Source organism: Cyrtonyx montezumae, unplaced genomic scaffold (genome assembly GCF_038088225.1).
Source record: "Cyrtonyx montezumae isolate F1298 unplaced genomic scaffold, pur_monq_1.0 scaffold_8, whole genome shotgun sequence".
NCBI classification, from domain to species: Eukaryota; Metazoa; Chordata; class Aves; order Galliformes; family Odontophoridae; genus Cyrtonyx; species Cyrtonyx montezumae.
Window position 1 is genome coordinate 56102934 of NW_027072089.1, and position 15103 is coordinate 56118036.

At 42.0% G+C, this 15103-nt stretch overlaps 1 protein-coding gene across 1 annotated transcript; it reads right to left on the bottom strand.

Moving 5' to 3' along the window:
* Positions 1-4824: 4824 nt before the first annotated feature.
* Positions 4825-11185, bottom strand: CUNH6orf62 (chromosome unknown C6orf62 homolog). The gene is made up of 5 exons (XM_065753230.1): positions 9659-11185; positions 8354-8530; positions 7669-7791; positions 6660-6794; positions 4825-6119 (listed from the first exon to the last, which is right to left on the bottom strand). The coding sequence occupies exons 1-5, from the start codon at positions 9785-9787 to the stop codon at positions 5994-5996; spliced, it is 690 nt and encodes a 229-aa protein (XP_065609302.1). The 5' UTR covers positions 9788-11185; the 3' UTR covers positions 4825-5993.
* Positions 11186-15103: the final 3918 nt, after the last annotated feature.

Consider the following 15103-nt stretch of genomic DNA (forward strand, 5'->3'; position numbering starts at 1 on the left):
GATGAGACTGTCTTCCATATCATGGAGTTGGTTGGTGGCTTTTTTATTCCTCCAGCCTATCAAACACCTTTAGACATGTAGGAATACTGTGTAGATCTGTCCTTACATGGGATCAAACTTCTACGTAGTGGTATATGACACATCATAGAACAGTTCATCTTTACCTGTGAAAGCAACTGCAGCTTCCCACTGTATGCAATATATTGACCAGCTAAGTGCTTCATGCTGCTTTCACCTTATTACTGGCTACTGCATCAATGCACCCAGACTGACACCTGAGTATTTCTGTATTTTTTTCAGTAAGGATTCCAGCTCTTGGGAAGAAGCAACTTGACAATGGCAAACTGAAGAGAATGAAGGTTAAGGAAGTTAGACCTGTTTCAGCAGTGCCCCTCAGGACTCATTGCTGTTTTTTTCTGTTGAAGCCACCTGCCACAATGGGCTGAGCAGTTTCAACCAGGCTTCTCTGCCAATTTAATTATGAGTTAGTTGGTTTACAACTCTCAAATTGGCAAGCCACTTAGAGGGAAAAGGGTAAGGAGACGGAATTAGAATTAGGCTGTTAAGTAACTGTTCTGAACAGCAGCTAAGTTTTGTTCTGCTGCACTGACTGGCTCTGAGCCACTGCCAGGAGATGTGAAAGGGCTTCTGATCATGTTTTACCATTAGCCATTTCACAATTTTGCTCTGTCTACAGAAACCATCTGAACAGTAGTAACAGTAACCCCCAAACCTCTCTGTTACCTCACTCTCCATGGGTGAGGAGAAAGAGGGACTCTGATTCCTGTTTCACTTCTTAAGAGTTCATGGACAACATGCTGACAGTTACTGCCTTTGTGACCCTATAACACATTCACTGAATGACTGCTATTACCAAATCTCGTGGTCCCAAGTAGCTATGGCTATGGACTTCACCATGTGCAGTTCTCATTTAACAATAGCAAGTTACCTGGAAGCTCATATCAAGAATGCACTGGCTATCCTGAAAAATCCCTGCTTTTGCTTGCTGAAGCACTACAGCAGCAGGAGGCTGTATCTTTAACATTCCTCCACTTCGAACAAACAGTAGCTGCTCAGATAGTTTTTCAGAAGCCCAGAAAAGCAGCTTGTAGAGCAGATGCTGTAGGCTCAGCATGGCTTTAGCACACAGTAATTGTGCTCAAATTACGGGACCTTCCCATATGTAAATACTCTTCAAGCAGAAAAACTAGGTCATAGTTATCTCCAGCCCTAAAAAAGCATTGCAGTCAGTCATGCAGAAGTTATACTTGCGTATCACTTGCTTTCCAGGTTAACTGAAGCAAGCTGCTTTATCTATCCTTGTGCATAACCTGTGAGGGACAGCCAGCCTCAGATATGCTGCAGGAAAAACTAAATCACAAAACAGAACCCAGAGTTGTAGACAGCTGTAACTTTCTTAGTGATCTTGATGCCTCAAAACTTTAGCAGATAATCTTTTTCATTTTTGCACAATTCAATTATAGCTCTGTCTCAATTCCAGAAAGCTATCCCAGGATCAGTAGGTTTATGCAGTTTCTGTATTTGCTGCTTCCCTAACTGCAAAGCTGAAAATGAGAGCAGCATTTCTAGTCTAATGTTAGAGAATAAGTAAATATATGCCATGTCTGTGCTTATGTACATGAAGCTGGTAGTCTATAAATTCTTGACTTCATAAACTTTCATACAACCAGCAAGAACTATAACACAAACTTAAATGAATCCTGTAACAGTGCATTAGAGTAATGTCATACTCAAGCAGCAAAAAAAAAAAACAACCTCCAAAACAACTACAAAAGACCAGTTTCTTCACAACCCTCAGAGAGCCAGACTCAGTATGAAATGGACTTCATTAACTACACATCACTTACTGACTCAGCAAATGACACGCACAAGAAAACATGCTGTTCTCCTGGCAGCAAAACAGAAGTGGGCAAGGAAGGAAGCCTGTAGAGTTCACAAAAGGGACATATGTACAATATGCAGTTCACTGCTTGCTAAGCTGCAAGAGCACAAGCTGGACATGAGCCCTCACAGCCCAGAAAGCTAACCGTATTTTGGGATGCATAAAAAAGAAGTGTGGTCAGCAAGGAGAGGGAGGTAATCCTGCCCCTCTGCACTGGTGAGGCCTCACCCAAAATACTGAATCCAGATGTGAAGTTCTCTGTATAAGAGAGACATGGACATGTTGGAGTGCATCCAGAGGAGGGCCACAAACATGATCCAAGGGATGGGGCACCTTTCCTGCAGAAAAAGTTGGGTCTGCTCAGCCCAGTGAAGGCTCCAGGGAGACCTGATATCAGCCTTTCAGCGTCTGAAGAGGGTGTACAAAAAGGGACAGATTAGCAGGGTCCATTGTGAGAGAATAAGCGGAAATAGCTTCAAACCAGAAGACTAAAACTGGATATGTGGGAAAAACTTTTTTGTTTTTTTGGTGTGTTTGTTTGTTCTACAATAGTGAAGTACTGGCATGAGTTGCCCAGAGAGGTGGTGGATGCTCTGGTGTTATGGTTTTATGATTTATGCCCCTCTGCAACTTGTTACATTGTGGGTAAGCACCGCAGATGGAAATCTGCTGTGTGGAGCCCCACACGACAAGTTGCAGAGGCCACTGAAAGCTAACTCCCAATACACCACATGATGTTATGATGTGGAATATCAATAATACAACAAAAATCATAAAACCATAACACCTGGCAATGCTCAAGGTCAGGCCGAATAGGGCTCTCAGAAACCTGAGTGAGCTGTAGGTGTCCCCATTCACTGCAGGGAAGTTGGACCAGGTGACCTTTAAACGGCCCTTCCAACTCAAATGGATTCTATGATTCATGCCACTGGTATTAAAATTAATTAAAATTAGAAAGTGATCCATCGGGCCTTACTAAAACATGCTACCAAGAACATGACATTCTTTGAAACATACGATGTCCTGAATATCGAGCATGTCCCAGCAAGTCACTGTACTCTTGTGTAATAATACACCATTAAGCACAGCCAATTACTACAGATCTCCAATACTTTGGATGGAATACAACACAATCCCAAGCCAGTGCATCACAGGTGGAAAAGATGGGCCAAGGACCAGTAAGGTTTCAGTCTACAGAGTGGCATTAGGAGTAAACAATCCAAGCTTGGAAACACTTCCCAAATTTCCACTGTTTATACCCACATATTTCCTGCAATGAGATCATTCACAAGGACACTTGGAGCACCCACCTAAGGCAAAGGTCAAACCTCCGCTTGTTTTTGTTCTATTTCAAGAGATCTTTGAAGAGATTTAATTTTAAAATAAGTTTAGAAAACTGAAACTAATAGAACTACCATCTTTGCACCAGCTTTGTGTTTGAGAGGTTTAGCACTGTCATGCAAAGCATCAGCCAGGTAGCAAAAGATCAGTGGCTTGATTTTCAGTTTTCAAAGCTTAAACATTATTTCAGAAGAGGGGTTTTATTTCTAAGAAGAAAATTGCTGAATAATCCTAATGCATTCTTATTACCTGACATAGCATAAATACAGCTATCTTTAGCATAATAAACCAGTTCTTAAGCTATTTATGTTTTGAGACATGAGAAACTGCAAACTACAAACCTATTAAACGTACTTACCTCTGGGCAATGCTTGTACAACCAGTGACATCCATCTTCCTGTATTTTTGTTAACACTTGTGCAGCTGAAGATGTTTTAAAAGCAAAGTTAAGCTATATAGCCACATACAGGCTTCACACTGACATTTATGTTTTTTAAATAGAATGCAATAAGCTTCCTTGCCCCAGCTATTTTATCTAAACAAAAAAATTAACAGGCCTTAATTTTCTACATTGTACTGATTCCACATTTATTCTTGCCCCATTCACACTTGCCAAGTTCACTTGAGAAAGCCTCAAGTAATAGTCTGGTAAAACTGCTATACTCAGGTGATATATTGAGCATACTTCAATACTTAGTAACAGCATACCAAAAGGAGCCACCCAAGATCCGTGCTTCCTAAGAAAGGCCTCAGCTCCTCTGAAAAATAGTAATTAGGCTTACACAAACTGTGCTTTATAAGCATGAATACTGTGAGATTAAGCCTACATTTTGAAAGTAAGAGCCCATCAAGAAGCCACTATGACAGAGGGCCTGAAAGCATAAGCCAAGTATTGATTTAATTGATTCCCAAAGGGCATTTCACTACAGAACCAAATAGAATAACACTGACATTGAACTAGAAGATCCATTAGGAGTACAATAACTTCAAGCTTAATCTTTTCCCTCCTAAATCATTTTGCAAGTAGAGAAAGATGCCTCCCGAAGATAGCCAATATGTATCTTAGTGTATGTAGTAAACTTACATACACTAAGATTTTCATGCCTTTGAGTCTGTTTGCTTCCCCTTTATCTTCGCTACTTACGAAAGGCAAAAGTCCATCAACTCCATCTGACAGCACAGCAAAAATCTATTTGTTAAGCTGTGTGGAACAGATCACTTATCAGAATCAATATTACACATCTACATTCTATTCCCATGACAAAAAGAATTGTACACAACCACCTAGGCCAACACTGAAGGTGTTTTTCCAGACTGCTCCAGTTGAACCAGTAGGACATAACGACCAAAGAACTAAAAATACCCATGTAGCAAACACTACGCCAGTGATTCGGTGACTTCCAGCAGCTGCTTTTCCACAGTAAACATTTTCCCTGCATACAGAATACCTTTGCCACTATGTTATATTAATCATAACACCATTTTACAGTTTGTATTTTTTGTGTTTGCAACAGGTGACACTGTCAAAAGATAAGACATCAGCAGAACTCAATTCATAGGATTTCCATGAATAAACACAGTTATCTTTCACCTAATTTATTTAAGTTCCAATTTTTTTTTCCAATTCCAAACGAAAGCTAAATACAAGTTTTAAACAGGTAAGCACTAGCTTTATCCAGAGGGAGCAGGCTTATACAGTTTTACTCCAGTAAAGTACTTAACCCTTAAGCAAAACCTTCTTTGTCATCAAAACTATACAGTAGTCTTCCTTTTATCATTGCACAATCTTAAAATGTTCTGTCAGAACCAACTTTTGACACTCCAAACACTATCTTACATTGTTTTATAATGTCTATTCCAAAAGAAAAAACCTCAACAGGTTTTCCGTAAGAAATGTTTTAGAAACCAGTATTTCCTGCACAGTTCACCAGCAAGTCTACAAGTCTCAACTCTCAAGAAAAAATAATCCTCTACCAACATTGTTTCTGCAGCTATTATTTTACTTTATTTGTAGCTGCTTTAGCGACTTCAGACTCCAGGTCTGCCTCATCTGTATAAATGCATCCAACTCAAAAGAATACTTTCATACAGTTATACAGCAACTTGGGGAAAGAGATCCAAAATGAAAGTGCCAGTAAACTCAGACATGGCCCAGCAAAACAAAAAAAAAAAAAGGCAAGAAATGCCTACACATTAAGTGAGATGCTATTTTTTTTTACTTTAAAAGAGAAAATTCCTCCCCACATATACCTCCTATTATAGTAGCCACTTTTCTGTTCATTAAAATGAATCTGATAGTGCTCTTTGATACAATCACTAACAGCTAAGCTGTAAGGCTTTTAAACCCTTTACATTCACTTCTCACCCTCCAAATACTGATGGTTAACACAGATGTTAAGGGGCATGACCAGCACAAATGGGAACACCACCACAAATGATCACCTTGTGCTTTCAGATGCAATTGTTTCAGTGTACAGTCCCTTCATTTCACATTTTAGTAAGATGCTGATGCAGTGCAGAAGTATGCAGAGCATCCTCTTTCACAAGGTCCATGCAGAAAACAACTGAAAAAAATTTTACAGTTCTGAGATACAAATGACAAAAAAAATCCAGGATGATTAAGTTTCACAATGTATAGTGTTCTGAACATGAGTCCGTTTCCTTCTAAATCCTGAAAGAATAAAGTGGTGAGGAAAGTGAAAATTCACTGCTGCATTCTGTGATCTTCCCCATTTTGCTGGCCAGTACCTTACTCTGGCATGTAAGGACGGAGGTGATCCTCTATGGTACCAACCGTCCAGTGAGTGAGCTGCTCCTGTGGCAGGTACAGGCAGATGCTGCATAACTTGAAGATTGTAGCTTTGTTTTTTGGAGTCTAGGGGCAAAGAAAACACAAAGTTATTAAACATGTGAGTCAAGACTAATAGGCAGACCCTCAGCAAACTCAACGCAATGAAACAGCATGATGCTTGTTGTGGAAGAATATGGGTATATAAAAGCCACTGTCTCTCACACAGTCTGAACAAAAGTCTTCAGCTATTAAAGTCTTCTCATTACTTTGTTCATTTTTCAGTCTAAACATTGCTGCAGCGTCACACAGACTAAGCCGATGCTTTAACGTCTCCAAAATGCTTTTAAGGTTATTTCAGAACTTTTGTTTTGCATTAAAAATTACAGAATTGTGCAGCCAAATTTGTGCCCTGTAAATAGCTCATGCATGCACAAGTATTATTTATAGCACGTTTCCTGTCAGAGCTGAAACACAAGCACAAATGCACAATCAGTTTTTCCACATGGATATTTTGCAATATAAGTCACTAACATTCCTGAGAAGAAAAAGCATTTTATGAGTCAGACAGTCCTAAAATGCTTATGCCCTGGGTAGCAAGCTAAAAAAAGGACAGATTAAGTTTACCTGCAAGTGCTGTCTGTCGATGAAAAGAAACACTGACTGGGTAGGGTTGTTGACAACAATTCCAGTCTTGTCCTTTCGGCTCAGAACATGCAGAAACTGTTTTTCGTAGTCACCATGATGAAACTCAAACTTGGCCTGCATTGTGTGAGGGAGAGGAACAAAACATTTATCCAGATAAAACTCAGGTATAATCAATTAATTTCATTCAATCTGGGGCTTTACAACCCACTTCCACTTCTTTCCTTTTCTCTCATCTGTGACCAAAACAAAAAAAAATCAAGAACCTTAGCACAAGTACACACTTAAGTCTAGGCACAGAAGTTAAAAAATTGCCTAGATTAATTCTGCCAACATGCAATGGCATTTACAATTCAAACCAAGGTGCAACTTTAACTGCCTACATAAATTCAGCTTATTCTAACAGAACATCTGTGCATCAGCTGCACAGCACATTTCTTCCAATAACTTACTACTGCAACTGAAAAGTTACTTTGGAATGTTTGAAGTTTGTTTCTTCCAAGGTAAAACTACAATGTAATAATCCCACCTATTTCAGATCTGCTTCTATTTACAAAACACAGCAACCTGGGGGTACTCACAGAACATTCATGACATACGCAGATAAAGATCTGATCATACTGAGAAGAGCCATGTTGAATCCATTTCTAGACACACTAGAATAACGTATCTATCTATACATGACATTTGAAAAAGTCCTTCACACAGTTTTCTTCATGCTAAGATCACAATTCATGAAGCACAACTCAGGAGATTAACCATTTAAAAAAAAAAGAACCAGCATACTTTAAGATGCACAGAAGTCACAGAATCACAGAACTATAGAGGTTGGGAGGGATCTCTAAAGATCATGTAGTCCAACCCCCTGCCAAAGCAGGTTCTCCAGACCTTACTGTGGTTAAGCAAAGATAGTATCAAGCCTTCCCTTCTCTCCTCTGTGTAGTCCCTTCTTCCCCACCCCCAGATACACTATTTAAGTTAAAAAGAATACCTGAACAGGCCTAAAGGGTTCATCAGATCCCTTCCACCGAGAAAAGAGGAGACAGACTATCTTCTCAATGTCATTACGAGGCCAAAGAATGAAGTCCATCTCCTGGGTACAGCCGATCACATCCTGCAAGTAGTAAAATTCTGCACTTAAAAGCCTCTCCACCAGCAGGAGATACAGATAAGCAACTCGTCTATATGTACAATTAAAAGGTGCTATTTATTATCACGTTTGTGAGGGTTTTTTTTTTCCCATTTGTATTACTAAGATGAACTAAAATCTTCCTTAACCTCCATTGAATTTTAAGAATCCAGTTAATATAAATTCCAGCTTCAGGAAAAGTATCATTCCTAGGAAAGGTTATTTGCTTCCCATCTAACAAAACCGTTTAGTTATACATACATAGTTGTTTCAATACATACCTATTAACAAATGCCAGCAAAAACCCACCAAGGCATATTTCAATGAGATAAATTAAGATGAAGCACAAGCACTGGAGATTTAAGCAGAATTTCAGAATGCACATGCTAAGCTACCCTCCAAACTAGACCCTACAAAAGCAAGCCTTCAGAACTCCCAGGCAGCAGAGATGAGAAAATAGGGAAGCACAATCCACATTAAGATTCACACGAAGTACAAGAATTCAAAACTCAAAGTGAAACTCAGCAAGCGTAAAGAATAACCTTACCCTGCGCATAGACTGGTAGCGGGGTGCATGAAGCTGTACTACATCCTTCTGCAGAAGCTCTAAGGAACTTTCCAAAGAATAGCTGGAATCCCGCACACCTCTCAGAATATTTTCTTCATAATTATTGGTCATGACTGGTATCACTTCAGACACTTCAAAAAGCGCTGACTTTTTCTTCTGCAAAAGAAAACACACATTGTATTAAGGTGACAATCATTTCTAGGTACTTGCAGTTAATTTATTTCCAGAACTGCTAATTTTCTATTAGCAGCCACGTACAAAAGTATCACCTCAGTTAAAATCTGCACACAAAACACAGCAGAATCAGAACCAGTTCAACAGCTTTTTTGTTACAGAAAATGAACATGTTTCTATGGTCCCCAAAGATGCAGACATCTTATGGGTCAAATATCAAGGGTCTACCTAGACATTGTTAGAAGTGAACTGCCATTATGCAGAATGCATGATTTCAGGCTGAGAGTCCTCTTCAAGTTTTTACATGCCAATCAAGTAAATCTGGTGAAGTCTACCAAATGTAAAAAACTACACTTTTAGTTAGAATAAACAGTTTTAGTACCCATCTACATGTTTCCTTGTTTTGCCTGTTTAGTTGACATTTTCTTCCATATTCATTCAATTTTTCATCATATTCACTTATTCTCAACATCTACTTTTCCTCTTCTTCTGTGGATGGAAACTCTTACAATTCTGGCACTATGTTAACTTTAAAACGCCAACAGGTTTCCCATTTTGGCCCACATTTACAGCTTCCAATAGCCTTCCATGAGGCAGCTGAGTAAAAGAAGACTTCCTCTTTTCCCCCCCACTTTCAGAAAGGGGAGGCAGCTTCACATACACACCAACATCCTCAGGTCACTGCAATACTGCCTTTAACAGCTCTCTTCAGCTGCCAAGATCTCCCTTCCGCTTTAACCATGTAAGTGCAGTAGCCTTGTCAATTACACTAGCCAGGTCTCATTTCTTAATTGAACCATTTCACAGCAAACAATTACACAACTCAGACTGTAATTAAGCTGAACAAAGTACAACAACTTGTACTTCTCCAATACAGAAGCTGCCAACTTATTAAACATGGCATTAGCATCCCCAGCGTTACAGAACTACAAACACACGGAAAGGAAAACCAAACTGATAAAAAATAAGAACTATAGAAGAGAAATACCAATGAGCAATTAAAAAAAACCTTAAAACCTTCAAGGGAACAAACTAATGATAAAAAGACTTGGCCCAGCATAAGTTATCTTGCACTGCAACACAGAAGCAGATAAACAAGAACCAAGTTACCTTGTCCTTGAACACAAAGGCAATGTACATCTTGAAGTCAAACTGGTCAGCTAAAGATTCTTTTTTCTTTCTAAGCTGAGCACGAAGTCTGTTCAGAGCTTGTTTCTTCCGGGAGTTTGGGTCCCCCATTTTGTTATATAGGTGGTACTAAAGCCTTTGGAAACTGTCACTAAACTATGGGCACTTTTTCATAAGACTCAAGTACAACAGAAACAAGTCATTTTATTCCTGCTAATACGACTGAACAGATAAAAACACGAGTGCAACCCAAAACTGCACCTCAGGCAGTATTTTATGGGAATGTCGTATTGGAAGGGTCAAGAAACAAAATAAGCAGTTGCCCAGTCATGGCTGGACAAGAAGTTTGACCATAAACCAAGAAAAAAAACCTAAGAATTTTGAACAACAACAAAAAAAAATTTAACAGTTTGGCTGCAGGAATAAGTGGGCGAGAATGAAAAAACAAATCTTATCACAATTTATGTGTACAATAAAAAGCAACTGGCACAAGCCCAATCCATGGGGGGGTTATTTTTGCTCTGCTTACAAAAAAAATGAAGCTGGTATTACAAACTGCGTTTCACCCCAGCCAGATTCATGACTCTACTGATTATTATTCTCAGATTCCCACTACTGCTGTGTTGCTTTTTACTCTTCACAACGATTACACTTGGTGGATGGCAGAGAAAAGGGTGCAAAGGAGGAGCGCACATCCTGGGAGATATGACATTTCTCTGCCAACAAGAACAAAATCAACTACGGACAACACAGTGCTGGTTCGCAGGGAAGCAAAGAGAAAAAACAGCAGAGTCATTTCTAACTTCATCCTGCTTATCATCGGGCACGTCACTGCCCCGAGGCTTCTGCTGCCAAAGGGAAGAGAGAGCATGACGGCCACCGATGAGAAGCGGGCAGGGGTTATGAGACAGTATTATCTCACCTGGAGACTAACACCCAAACGGACACCCCAAACCCTGACTCCTTCCCAGTGGGAGAGCCCTACATCCCCCAATGCCCCACAGGCTCCCTGGGCTGCTGACCCCCGGGGGATCCTTCTCTCCCCACTGCTGCTGCGCCCGCAGCGTGCTCAGCTAGCCGATGCTGTGCATGACCAATGCTCCCTGCTTCTCCTTGGGCCTCCCTATGCAAGGCGGCAGAGGCTGTAGCGGGCGGCCCGTACCCAGGGCCCGGCACACCCACAGTAGTGTGGCACTTCCCCCTCTCACTTCATGGTCACGACTTGGAAAACATGGAGAGTTTTGCTTCCGCTTTTCTTGCCAAACAAGATTTCGGTGGCAACTTTTTTTTTTGGCGAGGTTTTTTTAACCACAAGCCTAGGTTGCGATTTTAAACCTCTCAAACACCCTCCCCCATAAAAAAAAAAAGCAAACCTCCAATTATCAGGTTATTTTCCTTCTCTCTCCAGACATTTTGCCCCCCGAGGTGTTTTGATTAGCAGGGATTTAAAGGTTGGAGGTTAGCAAATTGGTTGGACCAGGTTAAAGAGGGGGGAAAAAAAATCCCACCTTTCCTTAGAAAGGAAAACAGAAAACAAAAACACGAGAAAAAAAAAGAAACTCCTCCCCAATTTTCCCCCCAAATGAAGCAAGAGGCTGAGAGACTCAGACAAGAGACCAGGGCCGTGGCTCGCTCGCTACCCGCAGCCGGCGGGCGCAGGAGGGGCAGAGGAGGCGGCGCTGCTAGCAGCACGGAGAGGAGCCATGTCAAGATAAAGCCACCAAGCCGCCGAGCCCCCCCATCCCCGCCGCAGTGGACACGGTGACCGGGCCGCCCGCTCTGCCGCTGTTCAGCCCCAGCCTGGTCCCCATAGTCTAGCTCAGTGCCCCGGTGCCGGGGAGTGGGGAAATGGTGGCGGAGAGAGGAAGAGGAGAAGAAGGAAGAGGCGACGGCGGCAGCAGCGGAAGGAGGAAGAGACGGCGGCGGGTCGCTGCGCTAGCGGCTCCCAGGGAAGGCGACGGGCATAGAGGCGCCGGAACGGCGGCGGAGGACGGGGACAGTCCAAAGGAGAAGGAGAGCTCTCTTCGCCCAGACGGTCCTGGGACGTCCTCGGATGCGACGACAGGAGGGAGCGGGAGCACCGCGGTCCGCGCCTGAGTCTCCGCAAGAGAGCGAAGAGGGAGAGCAGCCGCGCGGCAGGAGCGAGCGCTCAAAATGGCAGCGCCTGAGTCACGCCGGTGCCGCCCTGCCCGCACTGCGCAGGCGCGCTCGGCCGGCGCGTACCAAGTGCTCGGGCCCGCGGGGGAGCGGGATCTGGGCTGCGGGACGGGAGGCTCCGCGGCAGCCGCGGCAGCCGCGGGCACTCGCTTCTGGGGGAAACAAAGAGGGGACAACAACAGCGGTAGGGCGATCCCGAGCCAGTAGCAGCAGAGAAGCCGCATGGTTCTTGTCTACTCCCTTGTCCCCCCGGCGCCCCGTGTTGCTGCCCTCGCTCCCCACGTGTCCCCGAGGGACGAGGACCCGGATGGAGTTGCTCAATGCTGTACGTGGGGCGTGTTCAGCCCTCGGCTCTCGCCCTCGCCCGCCGCGAGCGGACCCCTGTGAGTCAGGCATCCATCTTGCCTTCCCTGTTGCAGGCTGGACTAGGACACTCCCCTGTTGTTCTGAACAGAGCAGAAGCAGGCCGTGTCTTACCCACCTGCAGCCTGCTGTTTGCTCCTCCTGCCAGTGCCTGCTGAAAATAACCGTGTGAGTGGAGGTAGAAGCACGGTGTCTAACCAGTAGCATTAGCTCTAGATTGCTGGGACTATCAGAACGCCAACCTTTTTCAGCTACAACGTCATCCCTGCCTTAACAGTGCTGTGTTGAGATTCCTCATTGCTCGGTTGAGGCAGTTTGCTTTGCTGTGCCGCCCCATGCTGCGTTTCGCCCTGTGCTGTGTCCACTGCTATTCTGAGCTCTGAGTCACGCTTGGCTTGCAACCCTCATTCTGACACACAACAGGCCTGGTGCAGCAGCACGGCTCAGAGAGGGATTGCTCTCTGAGGAACTGGCACCTTGCCCACCTGTAGAGGTGAAAGGAAGGAGTTTTCTTCCAACCCAGCGATTCTAGCTGCCTTCTCCATTGCTGTGCTTAGCAAAGGACATTTTTCTCCTTGATCACAGGCTCGTAAAGATACCCTGACAATGTTTAGACAAACTAGTAGACCAACCAGCTGAAGTGTGTTTATTATATGTAGGAATACATGCACAGAAATATCTGCCCTAATAAAGCCATGAGTAATAGCTGTCTTGTCCTACTTCTATATCATTGTGCTTCTTTTTCTCCGTGGTTTGTGCAATGCTGAAGCTCATTACGTAGAAAAAATGTACACCCTTGTAGTAGGGACAAAAATGTGTCATAGAGAAAAACACAATTCGTACAGTAGAAAAAAAGTAGAAAACATACATCAACACCTCAGTTAGAACAATACACACTATTATTTCTGTAACATTTCTTCTACTGAATAGAGGGGAGAGTTAAGATCTAGCAAAATAAACAGTTAAATGCTATTGATCTGTAATTCTCTTGGCCAGCTAATTTGTACTGTTATGCTCCTTCCTAGTTATACAACTTTATACCAGTTATGAAAGAATCTTGTTTGCCTAAAAGCCTGTGTTTTTTACACATGTATAATTTGGTCAAGCGAGAGACTACTCCTCTCTACAGGTCTTGTTTCAACTAAGTATGAACTTCTTCATTAAAGAGAGAGAAATGTGGGTACTATACAAAACAAACCTGAGAAGTGGGTTGTGGCAGGTTCTGCAAAATACATAATGGCTCTTTTTGAGGCTTCAATCCCACTAGAACAAGAAACAAACCAACAGCAACAACAAAAAAAAAAAAACAGTATTTTTTCTAGGTCAATAGACATGGTCTGCTTAGTTAAGATAGCACTAGCGAATGAGATGCTGTCTTCTAGTTTTTCTTCCACCCAAAGCAAGAACTTTGCTAATGTGTCACTGTAGTCCTGCAGTTTCTGGAGGATCAGATATGTGCACCTCCTCAGGGACTCCTGTCTGGTAGCAGGTTGATGTTGGTGTTCAGCTCTCACCCTAGAGAAACACTGGAGCAAGCAGCATGGGCAATGATTGCCTGTGGAGGAAAGCTTGTGTCACAAAAGTGTGTCATCATTAAAATTTTCCTCAGGAGACAAAGTGAGAGCGCAGTAATTCTGAGAAGCACTACAAATCTGAAATGTTTGGTTGCTTATGTTTGGTTGTTTGTTTGTTCCTTTTCTGCTGTGAAAAGCTTGTATTTCTGTTCTTCATTTAACGGTTTCCATGCTCTATTCAGTGAAGTACTGTAGTTTTTCACATTCAGGTTTCATGATAAGTTGAGGGCTTTTCTGCAAATTATTGACATCTTTATGGAAATATGTTTCAATTTTGGTGGTTTTGTGTGTGTTGTTTTTAGTTTGTTTATTTGCTTGTTTCCAAAATCAGTGTGATTTCAAGTTCTAGCTCCTGTTTTCACAATTTAATGGTTACCCATAAACATGTCAGATTTATTCTAATGCCTATGCCTCTGATCTCCAACTTAATTATTTGTTCCAGAACTTTTAAAGATCGTGATCAATTGGACATAGATAGGAAGAGATGAGATGGAGTCTGATCTCTTCATGTTTGTACTTTCCATTTGTATTGCGCTGGCTGCATATGTTAGAAGTAGTATCAGCCCTGAGGTTACTTGCTTCAAAAACAGAACTATGATTAATTCAGTGCCAAATGTTTATGAATCAGACAAAAAAAAATCAGTATTCCTTTATAATTCAAACAAGACAAATTAGTGGCAATTAGAACTCTTTCATATACTTAAGAGCGTATTGTAACTCCCTCTTTTCTGCCTTTATAGCAAACGTTAGTTTCTAACACATAACAGGAATGCTTTTGCATAGAGAAATGGCAATGTTTCATGAGGAAAGCGTTCCCTACAGCATGTTGTGGACAGCTTACAGCACTGAAGCTTCATTCATCTCTTCCCTATGTCCTGCCTCTTGTCATAAAGTGGACTGCACATCCTTGGGTATGGAGATACTGATCTTTAACTTTGGCTGAATTATACCCACTGTCTTGCTGGGTTTGTTCCATCTTAGTAATTACATGTGTATATATGTAATACTTGTCTCTAAAACTTTAGCATTTATTTTGAGAATGTCTGAAATTCACATTAAAAGAAAGAGTTCCTGCCCACAATTTGTACATTAACCTGCAAGTCAAATTCTATTGGACAAAATGCTTTGATGGCTGAAAGCCAATTGACTCCTTGTCTCTTAGCTGTGTCACCTTTAACTTACGTTTTCAGTGCTGGGAAAATGCATTCATCTTTATTAGACTGGTACAGTGGGCTGGCAAATGTAGTTCCATTCCAATGAATTTTTTATGTTTGCTCAGTAGATGCTTGCAAGAATAAAGTAATATTTGAAACATGTCTTAATTACTGAGTCT

Bases quoted from the DNA above. Each gene is read 5' to 3' on its own strand.
- CUNH6orf62 (XM_065753230.1), bottom strand. From the start codon at position 9,787: ATGGGGGACCCAAACTCCCGGAAGAAACAAGCTCTGAACAGACTTCGT. The intron at 7,792-8,353 runs GTAAGGTTATTC...TACTACTTGCAG, and splicing joins GCTACCAGTCTATGCGCAGG to GATGTGATCGGCTGTACCCA. The intron at 6,795-7,668 runs GTATTCTTTTTA...CACACAATGCAG, and splicing joins AACCCTTTAGGCCTGTTCAG to GCCAAGTTTGAGTTTCATCA.